The sequence below is a fragment of the Lissotriton vulgaris genome, chromosome 1_1 (genome assembly GCF_964263255.1).
Source record: "Lissotriton vulgaris chromosome 1_1, aLisVul1.2, whole genome shotgun sequence".
Classification (NCBI taxonomy): domain Eukaryota; kingdom Metazoa; phylum Chordata; class Amphibia; order Caudata; family Salamandridae; genus Lissotriton; species Lissotriton vulgaris.
Genome location: NC_141685.1, coordinates 437,632,163 through 437,655,217, shown reverse-complemented (window position 1 = coordinate 437,655,217; position 23,055 = coordinate 437,632,163). Strand labels below are relative to the sequence as shown.

The 23,055-nt window shown below is 46.1% G+C and overlaps 1 protein-coding gene across 1 annotated transcript in view; it reads left to right on the top strand.

The window, feature by feature from the left end:
- Positions 1 to 22,393, top strand: part of PSMA4 (proteasome 20S subunit alpha 4) — a 155,720-nt gene extending 133,327 nt beyond the window's left edge. Inside the window, exons 8-9 of the mRNA XM_086953153.1 lie at positions 3,975 to 4,098; positions 22,129 to 22,393. Of these exons, the coding sequence (XP_086809279.1) occupies positions 3,975 to 4,098; positions 22,129 to 22,283 (279 nt within the window). The 3' untranslated portion in view covers positions 22,284 to 22,393. The remainder of the gene's footprint in view (positions 1 to 3,974; positions 4,099 to 22,128) is intronic.
- The last annotated feature ends 662 nt before the right edge of the window (positions 22,394 to 23,055 follow it).

Sequence of the window (23,055 nt, the reverse complement as noted above, 5' to 3'; positions counted from 1 at the left end):
CAGGTAAGTGTCTTATACATCTGATAGAGACTACTAGCCGCAGATTCCTTCAGGTAGAATTATCCCCAGGCGTGAGACTGGACCTGGAAAACTTTCTTGCCAGCATTCCTGCGCGCTGGGGGGGACAGCATCACACGACTCCGCCCAGGCGTTGTCCGTGTACGTGATGTCAGCGAGGTCACATAAGTACCACCCTGCACTCCTATGTCCGTTTTTTCGTCTTCTGCGTGCAACGCGGATCAGGTTTGTGCTCTGGGCCTGTTTAGGCCTTTCCCTTTTGCTATTGTGTGTGTGTGGGAACAGTGTGCGAATGCCTTCGGGCTTTAAGACGTGCTCGTCTTGTGCCGCCTGATGTCGGCGACGGATCCTCACCCCATCTATATGTTGTGTTTGAAGGAACACTGCTCCACTGATTGTGAGGCGTGCCAGCAGATGAAACCGAAGTCCCGGCGGGTGCGCCGGATGAAACTTCTCAGCTCGCATGTCCAGGTTGGCGTCGTCATCTCTCCCGGCCCCTGCAGAGTGTTCTCGGGCCCGCTGCCTCCCTCGTCGACATCGGCCTTCTCCCAGGTCGTGAGAGCACAATCACCTGTCAGTAAGTGTCGCAGTTTGTCCCTGAGGGTCAGTTTCCGGCCTGTCGGGGGGTGGGCTCTCCGCGGTTGGTGTGGCCCCACGTGTCGTCCCCTTATCCGCTGTTTCCCAGTGTGGGGGCAACTAGAGCCCAGATGGAGACATTTGCGGCGGCTTTGCAGGCCTCGTTGGCTTCTCCCCCTCCTCCTTCCAGAGGATCCCTTGCAGTGTGCTGGCCCTCCGTGGCGTCGCCGGCGGCTCCGGCTGGCTCGGATCCAGGTTGGGAGGATGCGGTGCCGTTGGGGTGCAGCCCTTCGGGGGTCCCTCCTTCGGACCACGGCGCCTCTGCTTAGCCGCAAACTCCAGCTGGAGTCCCTGTGGTGTCGCGGGAGGTCGCCGGTGCTCGGAACAGGCAGCAGTCTTGGCCGAGGTGATGCCGCTTCGGTGCCGGCGGCTGCTGGCCAAAGCGGCGCGACCGGGGTCGGTGGAGGGCCCTCTTGTCCAGTCACGGGTCGAGGCTAGTGGGGATTCCTCATCCCTCCACGCAGGCGGCTGCCTCGTCGGAGGTCAGGTCGGCGCCTTTCCGGTGCGCCTCCTTTGCCGCCCCGGCTCCGGCCCAGCACCGTCTTGTGCGCTGTGTCGTAGACAGCCCCAGCGTCTTCCCCCGGCGCATAACGATGACTATGTCCTGCCTCAATTTGCAGACTCTACAGCGCCAGGCTGACGTCGGGTCGGTGACTCGTCTTCGGACGCCTCCTCTTCTCCAGAGGTTCAGCGCTTGCTGGTTTCATCCTCGCCGGAGACGGCCGCCGCGTTGTGGCTTTTTCACCGACGTCTAAGGGCGGCTCCTCGCCGTCTCTGTGGCTGCGGTCTTCGCCAGAGGAGCCGCAGGTGCCCCACTCCTCGGTCCCTCTTCCTTCTTTCCGGACTTGGCCCTTCCTTCCTCTGGTTGGCTTTAGGGATGGCCACATTAGCTTGCAGCCATCCCCTAACGAGGAGCTGCTTTCCCCTACACAGTGCCCTACGGAGGCGGGTGCGGCTTTCGCTTGCGCTGTATCCACGGCTGTGGGAAGTTTGCGCATGGGTGATCCAGCTATCCTTTTCCCTGCGGATCATCTTCTGGAGGTTCTCCATCAGAGCTCTGGTCGTAGGGAGCTGTTGCTTACCTTCAAAGGTTCACTCCATTCTTCTCTCTTGGGGACTTGGGACTGTCCCGCCACTGGGGACCCTGTGCCCAAACACCTTCTGCACCGCCATCATCCAGCGCCGCGTAATCCAGTGTGGAATCCATCCACCCCTCTACCAGAGGCCCCTTTTTGCAGGCTTCTTTTCCTTCTCTGCTGCCGCTGTTGTCTCCCCGTCACAGGAGGCCCGCTGGCTGGACTCCTGAGGGCGCAATGTGTTCGCCTCAACCTGTGCGGCTCTGGGGGCTTTTAACACGCTGTGCATTTTGGCTAGGGCCACTTATTGTTTGTGGGACTCGGCGGAGTCCTTTTTGTCTACCGCCTCTCAGGAGGGTGCCTGTGTTGATTTGAGGCACAATGTGTTGGATGGCTGGGAGCTGGCAGCGTTCATTCTTCGCTCCGCTCTGGACATCGGAGGTGCTGGGTCATGCCATGGCTGCTTCGGTCGCCCTTCGTCGCAATGCCTGGCTTCGGGATAGTGTGTTCCTGGAGAACGTTCGAGAGCGGCTGGTGGACCTTCCTTTCGATGGTGCTCTTTTGTTCCATGCCCCTGCGGATTTGGCCATGTTAGAGGTTATTGGCGGGGCTTCGTCGTCCTCCTTCTCCTTCTCCTTCTCCGTGACCTGCAAGCGGATCTGGTTCTTGGAGGTGTTCTTCTGTTGGGGCGGGTCTCCCCAGTTGTCTGTTCTGTGTGCTTCATGACCACTCGAGTCCTCCTTGTTGGGTCTGTGGTTCTGTTGGCTGCTGGCCAGCCCTTCTTGACTGTGTTTTTCCCTTGGGTTTTCCACACCATGCTGGCCTTGAGACTGGGCTTTCTGTGTTTCCCCTCTGGCTGCTTGATGAGCCTCCTGTGGGGTTTTTGCCGCGGGTCTTTTCTGTTGTCCTCTGCTGCGGAAGTTTTTTATTAAGAGGTTTTCATGTCTTGGGATGTAACATGCCCTATGTGGGGCAGTGGTGGCTGTTATATAGCCCTGTTATGTGCTGGCGAGCTGTGGTCGCCTGCGGGCTTCTGCTCACCGTGGCGTTATGGTATGTTGCTGATGCGATCTTCTTGCTGATGGCTTGGACTTCCTTGACTTATGCCCAGGGTGTTCTTCTCTGGGGTCGCTGCGCTGTTTGCCTGGTCTGGCTTACTGTCCGTGGCCTGGGTCTCGACCCCAGGGCGTGTCCGGACTCTTCCTCTTCGCCTTCTTGCTCTGAGTGCTTCGTTCTGTGGTGTCCTTGACTTCTGGCAGAGCGTGTTGGTGCCGACTTGTTGTTTTTTCTGCACCATTGTGCCTTCTTGGGGGACTGTCCTCCTGCCTTATCCAATACTTCCAGTGGGCCTTGCACTCAGTTCTATCTCTTCTCCCTGTGGGAGGAGATGGTCCCTGACTTCTTGACCCTCTTGCAAGGCTTAGTCCGTCCCTGCAGGGCGTTGGACGGTTCTTCCTGGGTGACCTTGAGTTACCCTTTCGGCTTCGTCTCCGTACTGGCAGGGTTGCTGCTCATGGCTAGGCTCTGTTCTTGATTATTTTCCCTGCCTTTGGGTACTGCAGTGCCAGGCATCACTCTTTATGGTGTTGTTCCTCAACATTCCTTTTCCTGCTCTTTCGCACAGTGTTCCTATACTCTCACAATTTTCTCTGTTGACTCTGCGTTGTGGAGCGGAAAAGTTCTCCGAAGAAAACTGACGTGGGTGCGCCCACATGGGACTTGTGTGACCTCGCTGACGTCACGTACAACACCTGGGCGGAGTCATGCCGTCCCGTCGGAGGGCAGGGATGCTGGGCAAGAAAGTTTTCTGGATCCAGTCTCACGCCTGGGGATAATTATGCATGAAGGAATCTGCGGCTAGAACCGTCTCTACCAGATACATAGTTACCGAACGTAAGTAACTCGTACTTATATTTTGTTCACTTATATTTTACCCTGAGATCTGTATTGTTGTTCTCGATCAACTTTGACCAATTGCCAGTTTGCCTCGGGTATCTTCCTCCAGACCCACTCCCCAATCCGGGAACGTCTTTAGGGAGGGCTTCAGCTTTGACTGTCATTGCCAGGGCAAAGTTCTCTGAGATTTTCTTTATTAGTGAAGCTGGTACCTACCAACTCTTTCACTCTAATACTTTTCTTTTCAGAAGCACTGTATATTACTATTACATTTGTTAATGTAATCAGGTGATTTATCAAATGGTGTGCTACGCAAATTCCTCATACAATTTATTGATTTTTTTCCAGGCGGCTGTTTCAATGCTAAAACAGGACTACAAAGAAGGAGGCATGAGTTTGAAGGATGCCCTTGCCTTAGCTGTCAAAGTGTTAAACAAGACCATGGATGTTAGTAAGCTTTCTGCCGAGAAAAGTAAGTAGATCCGACATGTATGGTGGTACGAAGGAAGTATGATAGGAGCGGATGGTAAAGGTAGGAGGGGGCAAAGTGTTTAGACAAAAGAGGATGCTTAACGCAAGAGCTTGTAGGAGGGAGCAGGTTCAGAGGAGCGAAAGGGGCCACGCCGGGCTTGGATAAGGTGGATGGGGAAGGATATATAGTGTTGCAGTGGGATATGGTTATTTGAATGCGTGTGGGGAGGAGGCAGTTTGGGCTGCTAGATTCGAAGGTTGAGAGGGTAAGAATAGGACAAAGCAGATACAGTAGTGTTTGGGGTCTAGGGGTACCGAGGAGACAAGGGGGGGAGGTCCAAGGATTTAGGCAGGGTCTGGGGGTTAAAAGTAATGCAGAGGGTGGGATGGAAAAGTATTGAGGAAATTAGGAAGGGGAAAATAGCAGAGGATAAGGAACCTTACATGAGTTGGGGGGAGGGAGAGACTAAGTATGGACAGATGAAGATGGTGGGAGGTGGTTACAGGAGAGTAAAAGGTACTTGAGACGTAGGATTTGGGATGGAGAAAAGTAAGCGAAAAAGTGCCGGCCAAGGTGGATAATGGACTGAGGTTAGCAGGTAGAGGAAGGTTACCATAGGGTTGAGGGAGAGCAGAGCATTTACAGTGGGATTAGTAGGAACTTGAGTGAAAGATCTTTCTGAGAAAAAGGCGAACATGGGTGTATGTTGAAGAAAATGCAGAGTTTTTCTTTGGTATGAGATATGACAGAGTTTGAGACTGTTTGGAATGTCTTTCATTTTGGGCCAATTTACGATGTTATTGCATATAGAGAATTTGTTTATAATTGTTTAGTCCCGTGGCAGTGGACTAGTGAGGTGGGCCCGCCTTTGTGGTCATATCCACTAAAAATACCTTTCGTGTATAGCGAGGTGGTGCAACAGACTAATTCCCTTACTGCCATTGTCAGTGTGTTTTTGCATATAGAGGTACAATCGCAATCTTCTGGGAGGAAAGGGTGGAAGACACAGGCTCAAGCAATTAAGTTATCCAGTATTAGGGGTATGTTTCATAGATTCACATGCCTGAATCATTCCCCGTCGTCGAGACGGGAGCCTCCGGTACATAGAAAAGTAATGTCCTATAGACATACATAGAGAAAATAGGCCTAAGGACCTCACCTTAGTAGCTTATCCTTGTCCTTATGCAAAAAGGACCAAAGTCTTAGAGTCAGCCAATCAGCTATGACCTCCCTCTAGAACCTTCCTGGGAGGAGCCTCAGTCCCTCAGATTTTCTACTGCACGTTGTGCTAGGGAGTCCCCAGCCTGAGCTCTCCTCAGGATTTATTTCAAACCATCTACTTAACTTTTGGAAGTGATTTCTTCATTCTACATCTTCAAGGATTACTTCAGTCCACTTATTCTTGCAGTAAGTGTTTACTTTCAACTGCTTCTACAATGTCTGAATCCCAGAAGAAAGCCCTTTTCAGGGCCTGCACTTCATGTGGGAAGAAAAGGCTCCATGTGGAGGATAAACATGCCCTGTGCTTATATTGCCTCTATCCAGACCACGTCCCGGCAGACTGCAGAATATGTAGGTCTTTCCCTAAGAAGACCGTAAGGGACAGGGAAGGTCGCCTGCTCATCTGGCTTGACAGGCTCAAGGAGAGAGACAACTTGGAATCTTCAGAGGGCAGCGTTTCCAGGACCTCAGAAGTCTCTCTAAAGAGGCCAAGGGTAACTTCCCCTGGCCCCTCAGACACTCCTCCTAAGAAGGCACAAAAGAAGTCTTCAGAGGCAAGATCTACGACATCTTCAGTGTCTGCCAAAGATGCCCAGACTTTTAAGAAGCGTGCTCAGTCATCTAGCAGGCATGCGCAAAGGATTACCACAGCGACAACCACTGTGTCGACGTCGACGGCTTCCTCATCGACGACGACAACTCCATCATCGTCGTCAGCAGGTAGACCTATTTCATCTATTGTCCTGCTAAAGTCGACGTCGAAAACCTCGTCGACGACGAAGATTACACCGTCGACGACGGTGACGTCGATGAAGAGCCCACCGTCGACGATCACGTTGACGACGAAGGCGTCGACGAGGGCATCGACGACAAAGGTGTCGACTACGAAGACGTCGACGACGGGCTCACCGTCGACGAGTGCACCGACGACGACCACACCGACGTCTAGGTCATCGTCGACGACCAAAATGCCGTCTATGGAGATACCGTCGACGAAGACCTTACCGTCGACGAAGACACCGTCGACGGATGATTCGTCGTCGACACTGGCCCTTTCTGAGCCATGGAAGAAGTCCAAGCTCGTAGAAGTGTCGTCTCTAACGCTGCCACCGTCGACGACACCAGCGACGACGGCAGGAACTTCTACATCAAGTTCTGCGTCTTACAAGGTAACCAAGCAGCAAATTACGCCGGAAACCACGTCTCCGAGTAAAGTGCAAACGCAGTTGCCTTCAGAAATCTTCCAGAGTGAGGAATCTGAAGAAGAGGAACTCCTGGATCCAGCTACTTCCATTTCGGACCTTCATGTCAAATGCCAGAGCACAGACGAAGAACAGGAGGAGATGACTTACCAGGAACACTCTGTCCACACTAGTGTTCGCACGGAAGTCACCCCGATGGTATGCCTGCCGGTATCTATTGTCAGTGACCTGAAATACCTCATACAGGATTACAAGCAACGCTTCCCGGAAACACCAACAACGGAAAGTGGGAATCAGACGCCTGCAGTAAATATACCAGCGTCAGCCCCAAAACAGTCTCAACCTCTCCCTCAAACCCTCCGTGAGAGAATCCAACCTCAGGTGGTAGTATCGTCAGACGAAGATGATGATGAGGATGAATTGGAAGAAGGAAAGGTCCAGGAAATCCACTCTGCCCATGATGAGGAGGATGAGTATGTGGCATCTTCCCCAGCTTCACCCCAACCACGCCAAGCGGATTCACCACCTGTGGATATTGGCGGCTTCCATAAAATTGTGGAAAGGGCGGCAAAGCGATTCCATATGGTTATGGAATCAACTGAAACTGAATGCTTCTTGCACGATTTCAAGGAGCAGACGCAGAAGTCAACGAAATCTATTCCAATAATAGAATTCCTGTGGGAGCAAGGCAAGAAACTAATGCTGACGCCCGCTTCTGTACCTGCGGTTGTTCCACGCCTGGACAAAAAATATAAAGCCCTACTTACAGCGGCAGCTTGCCTCAATGGACACCCGAAACCAGATTCGGTGGTTACGCAGGCGGCCCAGAAGAACTCCCGCAACCCTTCCTCCCCTCTGTCAGCACCCCCGGACAAAGAGGGCAGGAAGTTGGACACGATCGGAAAACGATTTACGACCACATCGGCCATGACCATCAAGGTGGCCAATTCCATAGCTCTATTGGGGCGTTATAATCACCAACTCTGGGAAGACATAGTCCCCTATTTAGCGGAACTGCCTGACACAGTCCAGGGTGAAGTCAAGGCACTGCTTACGGAGGGTCAAACCTCAGCAGCGGAAATAATTGACTGTGCTATTGATGCAGCCATGACCGGCTTTCGTCAACTTGCTGGAGCAGCAGTCCTACGCTGTCAAGGATGGCTTAAAGCGACATCGTTCCGACAGGAGGTGCAATCAAAAGTGCTTGACATGCCCTTCGACGGCCAACACCTTTTTGGGGACAAGATCGATGAAGCACTACAAACCATAAAGAAGGACACCGATACTGCCAGGGCGCTGGGTACCTTGCAGACGCGGAACCAGTCCTTTCGAGGCAACAGATCCAGAGGACAATCCTCTTACCGAGGTTCCTATCAGAATAGGTCCTCGTACTCCTACCAAAATAAAAATCAATACCAACAAAAACACCAACAGAGTCGTCCGTCTTCTTACGGAAGATCAAGCTTCAGAGGCAAAAATCAGAAGAGGGGCACTGGCGGCCGCCAGTGACCTATTACTCCAGCCAGTCCAACCACCCTATCCCTCATTACAAATTGGAGGAAAATTGACCCATTCCCTCACAAATTGGCAACTCATCACCACAGACCGGTGGGTTCTCCAAATAATAAGATTCGGCCATTCCCTGGAATTCACCACCATCCCTCCTACAACACCTCCCCGCAGACGGACACACAAACATCTACGCCTGCTTCTCCAAGAAATTTCTGTGATGCTACGGAAAGGTGCAATCGAACGAGTTCCAACACCTCTGAAAGGGAAAGGCTTCTATTCCCACTTCTTTCTTGTACACCAGAAGGAGGAAAAATGGAGGCCCATTCTGGACCTCCGAGCGCTCAACGCTTTCCTACGGAGCTAATCGTTCAGGATGGTGACCATTCAAGAAATACTAGGCATGCTGGAAAAAGGGGATTTCATGACATCTTTGGATCTCCAAGATGCCTACTACCATATCCCCATCCTCAAGTGTCACAGAAAATTCCTGAGGTTCGAAGTCGCAGGACAACATTACCAATTCAAGGTCCTGCCGTTTGGCCTCAAGTCCGCGCCGCGGATTTTCACAAAGTGCCTTGCACCGGTGGCAGCTTTCCTGCGTCAAATGGGTCACCAAGTCTTCCCCTACCTCGACGACTGGCTGGTGAAGGCACCCTCCGCTATAGGCGCGACCGAATCCTCCAACGCCTGCACCAATCTTTTTCAAAAGCTAGGATTAACTCTCAATCTCAAGAAATCCTGCATGATCCCTACAACAAACATTACCTTCCTCGGGGCGACCTTGGACACGGAGTGCGCAAGGGCCTTCCCCTCGGTGGAAAGGACAAACAAGATAATATCTCTGGCCACGGCTGTGGCGTCAAAGAAGAGCCTAAAAGTCCGGACCTACAAGTCTCTCCTGGGTATGATTTCTTCCTGCATACTCCTCATCCCTCACTGCAGACTCAGGATGCGCCCATTGCAGGAGGCCCTCACGAACCAATGGACCCAGAGTACAGGTTCTTTCGAGGACGTTGTAAAAATAACGCCAAAAGTATCCAAGAATCTGGACTGGTGGAGGTGTCGCAAGAATCTATCTGTAGGGCTGCCATTTCTACTTCCGGCAACACCTCTGGTGGTCACCACGGACGCCTCCCTGAAAGGATGGGGCGCTGTCCTCCAAGACCTTCGGATAAGCGGCAAGTGGGCCACTCAGGAAAAACAGCTCCATATAAACCTTCTGGAACTGAGAGCTGTGTATCTGGCACTTCAGGCCTTTCTACCACGCATCCAGAACTCCCAGGTGCTCGTCAAAACGGACAACACCACGACGATGCACTATCTCAACAAACAGGGAGGAACGCGTTCGCTCACTCTATCACGCGAATCGCAGAAGATCTGGAACTGGCTAGTGCTACATGGAATCACGCTCCGAGCGGACTATGTATCAGGCAAGGACAATACCATCGCGGACGCCCTGAGCAGGCAACAATCCCTCTCCCACGAGTGGGAACTAAGCGAAAGCGCACTGACTCACATATTCTCTCAATGGGGAGTCCCAGGAATCAACCTGTTTGCCACCAGGGGGAACGCCAAATGCCCAAACTACGCAAGCTGGCATCCCCAGCAAGGATCACTGGGAAATGCTTTTTCCATCGGTTGGTTCAGCGTGTTTGCGTACGCTTTTCCTCCGTTTCCAATGATCCCAAGAGTCCTCAGGAAGATGAAGGCGGAACCTTGTACCCTGATCCTAATTGCCCCGTTCTTGGCGAGACAGCACTGGTTCTCGGATCTGCTTCGACTCTCCATCAGGACACCGATTCGTCTGCGGCAGCACCCGAACCTCCTGACAATGTCCAACGGACAGGTACAACACCCGAACCTGCAATCGCTCAGGTTATCGGCCTGGCTCCTGAGCACAGAGAGTTCTGTAGCCTGAATATCCCGCAGGAATGCAGAGACGTATTGGCAAAAGCGAGAGCAGACAGTACCAACAAAACCTACTCTCTCAAAGGGAAAAGATTCTGCATTTGGTGTTCAGAGCAAGGCCTGCGACCACTGCACATCACACCCGAGCAGATACTGCCATATCTCCTGCATTTAGCACATCCATAAAGGTTCACCTGGCGGCTATCTCACGGTTCACCAGAACTTTCACAGGACCTTCTCTGTGGTCCAGTAGACTGGTAAAACAGTTCCTAAAGGGACTTTATAGATCCTTCCCGAGACCTCGGAAGGTCCCTCCGACATGGCACCTCAATCTAGTCCTCAACCAACTCATGAGGCATCCTTTTGAGCCCATTCATCGAGCATCCATCAAGTACATCTCATGGAAAACGGCTCTCTTACTCGCTTTAACATCTGCCAGGAGAGTAAGCGAGCTACAGGCTCTATCCATTCAGGAACCATTCATGCAGTTCAAACAGGACAGGGTGGTGCTGAGACCGAATCCTAAATTCATACCGAAAGTGCCTTCAGACTTTCATCTCAATGAACCGATAGTCCTTCGGTCTTTCTTTGCGAACCCTTCCACCGCAGCAGAAAGAACACTACATTCTTTGGATCTCAAGAGGTGTCTAAAGTTCTACCTAGACAAAACTAAGACTTTCAGAAAATCTTCACAACTATTTGTGGCCTACAGCAGACCGAGAATGGGTCTGCCTCTCACAAAACAAAGCATCTCAAGGTGGATCTCCTCAGCGATAGCATTCTGCCATGACAAGGCCGGACGGCCTTTGAGTGATCATGTTACTGCGCATTCCACCAGAGCAATGTCCACATCGGCAGCACTGTTCGCTGGAGTGCCGATTTTGGAAATATGCAGAGCGACGACCTGGAAAACGCCGCACACCTTCTCCAGACACTACTGCCTGGATATCGAACTTCAGAAGGATGCAGCAGTGGGCCAGGCGGTGCTTCGCCATCTCTTTCAGTGAGGTGAGCCTTCCAACATCCCGCCATCCGGGTATGCACATTCTTTATCTTTATAATATTCTGCTTTATGCTATCATTCCCATGTTATATGATAATGTGTATTGTCTAACATGACTGTAAGGCAACATTACATCAGAAATGTGCATACGTTATTGCTATCTACTCCGATTCAGGCATGTGAATCTATGAAAGACACCCCTAATACTGGATAAGAAACGCGTTACTTACCTGTAACAGCAGTTATCCAGTATTGGTGTCTTTCATAGATTCACATGCAACCCTCCCGCCTCCCCTGGAAGGACTCACATCCCTCTCTAACTGTATTACGCCATACCTAGCTGGGTGCGTACGAAAATCTGAGGGACTGAGGCTCCTCCCAGGAAGGTTCTAGAGGGAGGTCATAGCTGATTGGCTGACTCTAAGACTTTGGTCCTTTTTGCATAAGGACAAGGATAGGCTACTAAGGTGAGGTCCTTAGGCCTATTTTCTCTATGTATGTCTATAGGACATTACTTTTCTATGTACCGGAGGCTCCCGTCTCGACAACGGGGAATGATTCAGGCATGTGAATCTATGAAAGACACCGATACTGGATAACTGCTGTTACAGGTAAGTAACGCGTTTCTTATTTGAGATCCACCTAGAAGCAGCTGTGGTGCAGCCCAGAAGGGGATGAAGTTTACAATAAACCCCAACAACTAAAAGTTCAGTGGGACCGGAATGTGCCTTGCATGGTTAACCTCTGCCCTGAGTGACCTGACCGCATGTGAACCTGGTATCATAACTTTTTCTTTCGGCCAGCTCATCCAGTAATCTGTGTGCCACGTTCATGGCTTGTTCGTGATGATTCTAAATTCTCAAACCTGATTTGTCACCTGAAGAGGCGCAGCAAGCGTTCCCTCTATCTTGACATGGGACTACTTCTTACGTCCACTGTTGTTGATATAAAGCAATGGTGGCAGCATACCAGATATTTGCGGCTTATAGTAATTACCAGACCTTTTTCCTGGTTCAGGTGGTGCAAAGTTCAGCTTGTGTGTTTAACATCCATATCCTTGCACTTACATACGGTGTGCAAGTGTGAGATGTGTAGTGGGTAGCAGTACTCCATGTTGTGTTGAGAGTATATTTGCTGGAACCGGCATAATCCATTTTGGATTGTCTCTTGTTTAACATGGCACAAAATGGAGGTGGAAGTACTGTTTCTGCAGACAATGGGTGAGTATTGCTTGTATTTCTGGAGCTGAAGGGAGGATCCCAAACACTGAAGTATGGGGTGGGGGGGATGGTAACCGATCTATCCCTAAAATTCAGAGAGGAACCTTTAGCAGGGACTTGTTGATTAGTCCTTTCTTAGCACTTGTATTTGGTTGATGGTGTGATAATGGAGGAGAGTCAAGTGATTCTGTTTTTAGAAGTAGGAAAGTTTCAAGGCAGGACCTGCCCTTTTGTCATTTCCAGAATGGTACTACAGCAAGACAGATGACAGCCAGGTACAATATCTTCACACACTATTGTCCTAATGTTTTGACGAATCCTATTTACAATCAACACCATAACTACCTGCTGTGAGAGCCATCAACTTGCACAAAAGGCTGTGTTAGCCAGAAAATGAAATTGAAAAGGACCCAACCTAAACTGGTTCTTGAACTTTTGATGGTGGACCAACATCTATGGTCCCAAAAAACAGTTTAAAGGTGTGGCCCAAACCATCCCACACTCATTTCCAAGTCTTTCTTGACCAGCAAAGGGAGTGCTCTACAAAGTACTCGAAGAGCTACTGTGATACAGAAAATATACTACAAATGGTTCTGTCGGGCGAATAATTTCTTAGCATTCCATCATTAACTTACAGAACTAAAGACATAGATGAGATTAATCAAAATTAGTATATTATACTTTTTTCTCTTATTTGTGTATACATGAATGTCACAAAAACAAGTTCATAATTGAAAATACGAAAAAGTGACATGAGAGAATACGTGATCTTAAAGTGACGAGGTGTTTAAATGAGTACAATAGATGCAGTGCAATTGTTTAAAAACAATATAACGAATGTATGAATCAGTCGACATCTGCCCCTATGTCAACAATTCGCCCTCAACACTCCTCTGGGTCCTTTTCTTTTTGGGGGTGGAGAATGTAGGGTATGGATTGTCAAGATACCACTTGTAGTCCTGAGAGAAATGATTTGTGATGATGTACCCACCGTCCGGTTGGATTCTTTGGAACAGCGCATGCTGGAGTAGATGGAGTACCAGTCTGCTGAGAGGAATCAAATTCCGTTGGCCAGAACTGCACTTGGGTTACCCCATTACAATTTATGGTTACTGTGATACAGAGCTAATGCCTGACAGCCATTCCACCAAGCGTGAAGGGCCATCATTTGAAGTCTTGCAGGAAAGCTGTGGCTTTGACTACTACCTAGAAGCATGCATGAGTAGAGAGGAAGGAGTGTGCCTGGCCCTTCAGGAAGAGAGACTGTTCAGGAGGAGAAGCGCTGCAGTTTTCCTGGAATATTAAGCATCCAGCTGTTAGGGGTTGCCTAACCTGCCTGTGAGGTTCATGTGTCAAACTGTACAAGTTATCGGCCCCCCAAAACAACAACATGCAGCTTCACTGTGGTATGACAAGAGGATATTCTCCACCCCCTCTCCTCCCTCCCTGCACCTAGAAGTCAAAAAATGTGTCATTCATATGAAGTCTTTGGCAAAGGAATCTAAAGATGGAAGTGAGACCAACCCTTTGCTAACTCAAACTGCAGTCAGAACAGGTATTTTAGTTTAAATGTTTGTGCTACATGTTCTCTATACCTGCAGTCATGTGTGAGGAAATGCTTATTAGTGTCTCTTGATTGCCATTAAGCTAATTAAAGATGTTCTAAATTGATATTATTTTGTTTTACTTATTCTTTATTTAAAAACTCTAAACGCACAAAGACTCAAGTATTCCCAAAAATCCACACCTTACCATTGAATCAGATGGTTACAAGTTGTGTAATTGCACCCCATGGGTGTTACCGCCATGCTTTCGGTACATAACCTATGGGATAATCATAACAAGAAAAAAGAAACTAGCTGATAATACTCGCGTACCATAAGCCCCAAAATGACCTTTGTGGTGGTTTGTATAGAATGCAAACCTCTAGATACTCTGAAAATCTGATTCTCCATGAATCAGTCTGTCTGTCTACAGTCAATCTATGTATCAGGGCACCCAGCAACAACCTTGAGGTCTCCAACACTACATAACAATAAAAAGTAGGATGATGATGATAATGTTCGGGCATAAGGGTACTGTCACTTGTGCAGGATTCTCAGAACAGTGCCCTCCGGTTATTACTTTACGAATCACTGGTATAGTTAAACGTGGGAAGGGTACTGCTGGGAAACGAGATCTGGAACAAGATTATACAGCCAGTTACTATTGGATAAGAGAATTTCAGTAAATCGGCTATAGATATATCTACTTTTCTTTGCACAATACTTATTTTGTCTCTAGAAAGTTATGGAATTCTGTTACTTTACGAGATGCCATGCTATTAAACAGTATTACTTGCCACCTTTTTGAAATGTTTGAAACATTACACTGTACTTTGTAGTATCAGTTCACGCATGCCAGCGTAATCCCAATTACACTAGGATTTCATATAGAGATCCATTTTGAACCGTTCTAGCTTTAAACTTGAAGCTTTGCAGAAATTTCAAACCAAAAATCTTCACCGATTCTGAACGGTTTAGTTACTGTGCTACTCTTATCCTGTATTGCCCAACATCCCTTTTCTTGAAAATCCTTGTTTTACTGGTCTTCACTAGGATTCAAAAGTTCTCAAAGTCTCTCAGTAATCCTTATAAAAAAACAAGGCCCTAATAGTTCCCTCCTACTACCTCCTTCCACCTTTCTTTCAAGAAGTACTGGAGTCTAGACTTGTGAACCGCAGTGACTTCTTGGAATCCCAGTGCCATACTTGACTCAAACAGCTCCAATCCAGGCCATCAAAATAATTAGCATGGACCACCCTATTTATACTAAGATGACTGCTGAGAGTTCACTAAGTCTTGCTAGATGTCTTTTTCTTGTTTCTTCATGCAAGATCTTGCTCCAAAATGCACCCATTACTGCCGCCACCACTTGGGGCCCCAGAAATAAACTTGACTTATGGGGGAATTGTACTCTTATATTCCCAACGGGGGAAGATGGGCACAAGTGCTAGATGTACCCTGCAGACGCATGCCAAACAAGCTTGATTCCCAGGTAGGGGTGACATTGGGCACCAGCACAAGTACTTGCATTGTGTGAGCAGTCATGGCACCTCACAGTTAGATGATCGTATTTTAAGTGCTCACATGTAGTTAGCGGTGCAGCAGCCTCTGACCAGGCCATATGTCTATAGTGCCCCTCATTGTCTGTCATGGTTTCCAAGTGGAAATTGACCAGGCCTTGAAGAGTGTAAAAATAAAATGAGCATTAGTTGGAAACCCATTAAAAGATTAATTCAGAGGGATGTTGTAAACTGGGGAGAGCAATAAGAAATGAAAGAGGATACAAGGGCAGGAGTTAGGATGTTCAATGAATGCAGAGGTCATTGAACTCAGTAACTGGGTGTTTTTGTGAGAGGAAGGTTAAACCGGTCCTAGGAGGGTCATAGTTCAGTCATTCCCACCACCCGAGATGGTGCCATTCCAGGTCAAATATCACTATTTTGTCTTGTAACCTGTACATTAATCTCTTGCCTATTCATTACAATGGCACCTACAACTTTATTTCCTTTCCTTTTCTTGCTGACGTAAGCTTGCCTTTGTCCATATACTGCACTTTTTTGTCTTTTGGCCCTCTTAAAAAAAAAAAAAAAAAAATTGCTCCCAGCATTTCATGGAACCTTCAATTTGTAGAGCCACGGTCAACCAGATGACAATGACTCCTTTATGAAGGAGTGCATTACCTTAATGTCTTGTGAATTACCAGTATGCAAAACAGGAGACTTTGGTTACAGATATTTCTACCTGGCAATGTCACATGGCAGGCTTATCAAGTCACATCCCAAGACTCCCCATTGCACAGCAATTTTAATCAGGGGGATATGTCGGCTCGATATGACAGTTGACATTTTATATAGTATTTTTCCAAGAAGTATCAAAATTATATCATCTGCATATAATATCTTAGAGGACCCAGTGCATGTGTGAACGCTCTTGATCTCAAGGCTTTGTCATACAGCTCATATAGTTCTATCACAAATAATAAAAGCAATGGTGTGAGAGGGTTGCCGTGTCCTGTTCACCTAGTGATTGTGAAGGTTTGAGAAAGGAAGCACCACAGTATAATTGTATTAGCAACCTCGTGAGTCCCACCCTCTTCAGGATTCTGAATAGGTAGCCCATTTCAGTCCTGTCAGTGGCTTTCTCTGCATCTAGGGAAAAGGCAATAGTTTTGTTTTGAGAGTCCTTCGTAGCCTCAATAGGTGATCGTGTTGCCATGCAACAGTGGGACAAAACCTTCCCGTCAGACATAGGACACTGAGGAATCACACTCTTAAGCGTGTTCGCTGGGACCTTTGCCATGATCTTGATGAATGTCAGTATTATTCAGTTATTTAGGCCTATCACTTACTGTCGAGATGATCCCTTTATACGATCCACAGGTAGGCTGGGTCAGCGTATCTCCACTCTCTTCTTGCTCCCTACTCCCCTAGGAGGTGACTCAGATCTTTGGGCACATTACTTATGTAAGTGCCTAGAATCAAGCAAGCTCGTGCCGAAGGAAGATCGTTTCACTTTCTTGCTTCAAAACTCTGAAAATCCCTCCCGCTGCAGCTGAAGCAATCTCCGTCAGAGCCTCAGTTTCACAAAAATCTCAAGACTTTGCTTGTTTAGGTTCCTCTTTCCCGCCTCTTCAGCACGCTTCTGATTGCTCAGCGCTGGGACCGTCATTACAGGAGAAGCTATGCGCTTTTTAAAAAGCATTTTCATTCATTCAAGGCTTGGTGAAAAGAATGAGGAGTGCTTTGTTTGAGAAATTCTGTGTGTTTGAGAGTTCAGCTTCCTAGAAAGCGTTGTACAATGTTCATCAAAGTTTTTTTCCGTAGTTTGTTGAATTCTCCGGGGAAGACTTTTTCATAGAGGATTTGTTTTACAACGGTCTAACAAGGTTTTGCAATGTCCTCTGTGGATATTTCCTCACTGATCACGTGTCTGCTTTATCCCTTTACACATGACATGGCTGGTGAATATAGACAAATCTTTTTTTCTGTGATGCTGGCATTTTACACTCAGGAGAGAACCCATCACCTCATTTTTTGAAAAAATTACTATGCTAGCCACGCAGGGTTTGTCTACTGTGTTTACCATCTTTTCCGTTTGTCATTTTTGGTGCTTTTGAAAAGGAGCCTGTGTATATTCAATGGACTTTGTGATGAGGGCGCCACGTGAGAATTTTGTGGGCTCCGGTGACCTATTTTGGTCCATAAGTGTTCCACATAAATTCTATTGAGAGACATTAAAAAAAATTACGTTCAAATACTGTAATATCAGGAGCACACATACATTGCATTCGAGGAGTACATGTTGACGTATTTGCATCCCATATCAATTGTGTAGTAATTGTCCGCCTATATCAAACATGTTTTTAGGTATAATACTACATTGTGGATATTACATATTGTGCTAAAAAAAAGTCCATGTCTATTAAAGCAAATTTTAACATATCTAAGCTCTCGTCATTCAATATCGCTATACATTTTCATAGTGAATTGTAGGCGAGCCCTTGTTCATAACTTCTCGCCCTGTCCCTTTTCTGTCTCATGTTTAATTTTCATTTTGTTTCTACTCAGATCATTGTGGGTTAATCAATAGGTAAGCTCATAAGGGATCCCAGATATCTTTAACTCTGGGCGCAGTTGGTAAGAGTTCTGCATATGTTAGTGACTGTTCTTGCCAGAATATAAGATCTTGAATCCATCTCTTAAATTTGGGCGCTCTTTCCCTTCCCCACCTGGACGCACCCTGCACATTTCCAGAAGTAGAGTCAATGTTGTGTACTTCGTATAAGCTGCTTCTGTTTGCTTTGTATATCCCAGTAAAGCTATAACTGGGTTTATCTGCAAGCAGGATGAAATAATTTGCGATGCAATAATTTGCGAACGTGCACTAAAGATCTGCTGGCAATATTGATGAACTGCTACTGCACTCCCATGCCAAGTGCAGAAGTCTACAGATGCATTGCCACAGCGATCACATTGATCATTTTCTCACATCTGGAACCTATGCATCTTGGCTGGTGTATAGAATAGTTGGTGTAAAAATTTGAAATGTATTATACTTAATCGGATGTTGTAGGTTATTTGTCCAGTTTGTTGACAGCAGTATACCCATTGCTCGCCTTGGAGCGTTATTCGTAGTTCAATCTCCCAGTGTGTTCAATTCTATTGAGAGACTTGACAAAGGATATTAAAGTCTGGATAGTTTCTCCACTATACGACTTGTATTTTGAATTATCTTCTTTCATTAAGGCTCCCTGCCTAGGATTTTCTTGTTACTCTCAGCATCTCTATTGATGGTACAGTCCCCCTTTTTTTTTAATCCAAAACAAATGTTATGATTTGCCCTTGCAGCATTTTCTTTCGAAGGAAGCTTGTATTTAAATAAATTAATCTCCCAAGGTCGGTGAGGCAGGGTGATGAGGTCAGCTTTGGCTGCAGAATTGTGATCCAGTAGGGTGCCTTCTAGTAATTTACATCCACCATCTTTCTCAAGCGAGCCTATTACAATAAACTAGTCTATTCTTGATTAGAAAGGAAGATAAATTCCTTTCCCATGGGTTGCAGTAGCCTCTAGAAGTTTATCAACCCATGATTGCTTAATACAGCCCCATCAATGCTTTGTCGTTGGGTGAGTTAGGTGAGCCTGTGCATTCCAGGAGGGGATCAGGTGCTAGATTCTAATGTCTGATGATTCGTGTGTCAGCGTATCTGAATGTTGTCACTATTCTAGAAAGGCAGGTCTGGAAATTGATCTTTGCTGCATCTGGTGCCTAAAGAGAACCAATAATAAGTGGCCTGTTGTAAAGTGATACCTTAGCAAATGCACTTCTACCTTCTGGGTCAGTCCAAGTCTTTAGGTTCCTACATGGCAGCATTTTTCTCTGGAATATGGCCACTCCATACTTCTTGGTGGAGCCAGAGGCTGATTAGCAGAAAAGAAAGGGTGATGTTTTAGGGATACTGAATATAACCTTCCTTACCAAGTTCCTTTTCAGTTTGTCCAATTCTTTGACTGAGGTGGGTCTCCTGCAGTAGGGAAATGTTGGCTTAGTCGGAGGAAACGTATGAAAGAAACGTTTTCCTTTTTATATAATGTCCCATTCTGGAAGCTTTCCAAGTAAGTACATTGAGGTGTGTCGGAGGTACCCTGATGTGTGGCACTTTCAGATCTCAACGGGTTAAAATAGTGAGTTTGAGTGCAAAGGAGCATCTTGAATATTGAGATATGGGGGTATCACAAAACCTTTAAACGTATTAATTAGAAATAGAGGGGGATGGGGAAAAGCAGATTATAGTTCCAGAGATCTCAGGCCCAGCTCTAATGACAACATATACTGGGCAAAAGGAAAATCAAAAACTGTTGTCTTGCCGAGATGTGGTTGTGGATTTTTGTCAAATCCTCATTTAGATGTGAACCTAAACATCAAGCATCTGGATTGCCTCTGGGAGCAAGTACGATAACCAGCGTCAGGTCACCTATAGTGCAGGGAACCCCAAACGTGTAGCGAAACTTTGTGTGGACCCTGGACATAGGTTAATAGAAAATATCTCAGAGTGATAAGCTGAAGTGGGATGCCACACTAAGACTCCAGAGAGTGCAGGCACCGAAGAAGGATCGAGGGGGGAATTGAGTGGAGAGTCTTGGCATATTTATAGGGAAGAAGGGAGGTTCAATAAAAGTACTCTTTAACGTTCAGACACTTTTCCAGCAGGCTTGGTAGTCTATCTGACAAACTTGCAGCTTCAAGGCTTGCAGACAGACCTCTTGTCAGCAGAGAGTTGTGAGGCAATCACTTCTGCAGGAGTACTTTGAGATCAGAATGCTGCACCAATTTCTTACCCACAGTGTCTGCCAGCTTTTTGCTGTTTTAACTATTATGGTCTTCAATTTTCTTTCCCTCTGTAGAGGGTGATGCTGCGGTCTCAACATCACATAGTCACCAGCACCATAGATACCTGGAATCCCACAGCTTGCAGGTGCGGCCCTGGTACCCCTGCATTGTGCACACCACTTGTGCAATGCTATACAGTTCCAGTCGAGTCTAGTGGTGCACCTAGCTCATGTTCCCAAAATTCACTCATCATAGTTGAGCTCAAAGCATGTTTGGACCTCAAGTAGCTATTTAGCAGGGCATGCTGCCTTTGTCATCCTACCCTGATGCTGTTTCTCTGCTTTGTTGGCTTTTTTAGTAATCTGAAATACGCACATTTTCAGATTTGTTCTTATTTTCTTGTTTCCGAAGTGGCTTAACCGTTTGGAGATGACCTTACTAAACAATCACAACTAATTTGAGAATAACCTGCAAAAGGCCTTTCATTTTTACATGCAAACCAAAAGCTTGCCCACAGATGGCATCTGAGCAACTTCAAAGAGTACATTTTATAAACTATGAAAGTGAGTTGTGGCCTTATCGGTGTTCTGTGATAGCAAGTCCAGTTAATATTTTTTATCTGCTTGCATCCAGAACACTGGACTGTTTCTTTTTAAAATAACATGACTTAAGAAAGACCTGGTCCCAGTGATGAACCAGTAAAACAACAAGCTGTCTCTGCAATGAGGTTACACAGTAAATATCTGGATTGATGCAGAAGGTCACTTCAAAAGCATGCTTTGTTATTTGCTCTATGTATGCCCCAAATGGAAACAAACTTAACTTTTTCTTCTATGTTAAACAAAATAATAATATAAATTGAATATAGAGCTGAGATTGGATTATAGCATAAAGAACAAAGTGGACACTGGAAAATAACATCGGACCCTATATTAGACTGATTAGGGCAACCTGAAAAGAGAAGCAGCACAGACTGATAGATGTCTGCTCACCGTTAATGGCTGGCCATGCTATCAAAGAACCATGACACCCTACATACCTGATAGATTGACGATAAACCTTTTTATCTTTTGTTCACGGGGCAGGATCACAGATTGAGTACTTCCTCACTGCCATCTCTATACTTCCCATCATCTCCAAGTGTTCAGCAATAGACCATGGAGTATCTGAATGCTACTTGACTAGATCTTGACTTAAAAACACAAAATCCAACTGCATGTAAATGCAGAATGGCAACTTTGAAATGCAGCAATCCTAACAATCAATAGACTATAAGACCAAAAAACACTTTTTAATCCAAATTGGCATATTTTTTAATATCTTGGAAGAAGACGAATGACCTACACTATTTAAAACTCTCGACAAGATAACCTCTTGAAGTTCTTAAAACTAGTTAACATTTGTTAATTTTGCAGAGTTCATTCTGATAACTTATTTAGTGACTTGATGCAGACTGTTTTGTAGAACTGATTTAGTGGGTCATCTGTCTAAATGCTACAAGAATATTGAAAGAAGTTAGAAGCACAAAACAATTTCTACATCCTTATTTATTCAAATTTATTGATGTATATCCCCAAACTTTTACCACCTTCTTACTACTTTTTCGTCTTTGTCTTTTCCATGTAATATTTTTCTTAGTTTTGTTTAGTTGGTAGTATTATTGGAAGAGACTATTACTAGAGTACTTACACCCTGCCTTGTTCTAATTAGTAGAACAGAATTTTTTCTCATTCTCTCTCACGCTTCTTTTCTCTTACCATCCATTAGTTAATTCCAGATGCTAACCTCTTAACATTTTATCTGATTTTTCGTAGTACTGGCTGTATTTTATTGCTGCAAGTGACCTGGTGACTTACAGTAACGATTGAGGCTGTGTTGGCACCGAGTTTTAACTAAGAGCAGGAACATTGGAAATCCGAGGGGGTGGGGATTCCTTATTGCATCAATTGTACAATTGTATTTTGAATGGCAAGCTTTTAAAAATCATTTTGCAATCTCATAAATCATACATTGTTAGTATTTAGTGTAAATTAACTCATTCCAGACTGATCTTTGTGCCAACTAATGCATTTATGTACAATTTGCTTTTCAGTTGAAATTGCAACACTGACAAGAGAAAATGGAAAAACAAAAATAAGAGTTTTAAAGCAAAAAGAAGTCGAAGAGTTGATAAAAAAACATGAAGAGGAAGAGGCAAAAGCAGAGCGGGAAAAAAAGGAAAAGGAACTGAAAGAAAAAGACAAATAAAAAAACCTTCTTTGAGCTTTTTGAATTTTTCTCACCAGGCTGTGTATACTATTTCCTTGCAGTGACTAAGAACTACTCTTTAACAGTTTATAAATTTGAATTTGAAATGATCCCTCAGTTGTCTTTATTTTTAATACAAAATAAAATAGACAAAATAATCTTTCCTTTAATTTATCAGTGCCTGTGAGAAAATACTTCTTGCTTGGTCACCCCTTTTTATTTATTTATTTTGCTCAATTTTACTGCTGGTTTCTAGACTCTTTCGCTGGTGCACTACTGTCTAGAATGTGCTCTAATCCTTAAAACAGTTAGAACATACTAATTCTTGTTTGGCATATTTAACTCTGCTATATGGCCATGTTATATGGTGTCGAAACTGCACCCATGGCATAGAAAGTTAAAAATCACCTGTCGACTACAGCTCTCATTGTGCCATCCACTAGTACATGGTTCTCCAACCTTTTTTGTAATAAGACCTAATTATGATCTATGAAAATCTTCCCGAGCTACTAATATTACTGGAGCTTTAAAGGTAACTACATATCTGAAAGAAACAGATTAGTATTAGATTCCTTACCTTAGAATATCCCCAGGCGCCAGACTGGATCCAGAAACCTTTGCGTAGCAGTACCCCTGCGCGTCTGTAGGAGTTGTCTGCGGCTCCGCGTCCGTCGTCGGCGTCGTTGGCGCTGGAAAGACGTCGCTGGAGTACTTAGACGCCACCCTCGCGCGCTGACGTCAGTTCTTCTTTTTTCCGCGCCAGCTAGCGCAG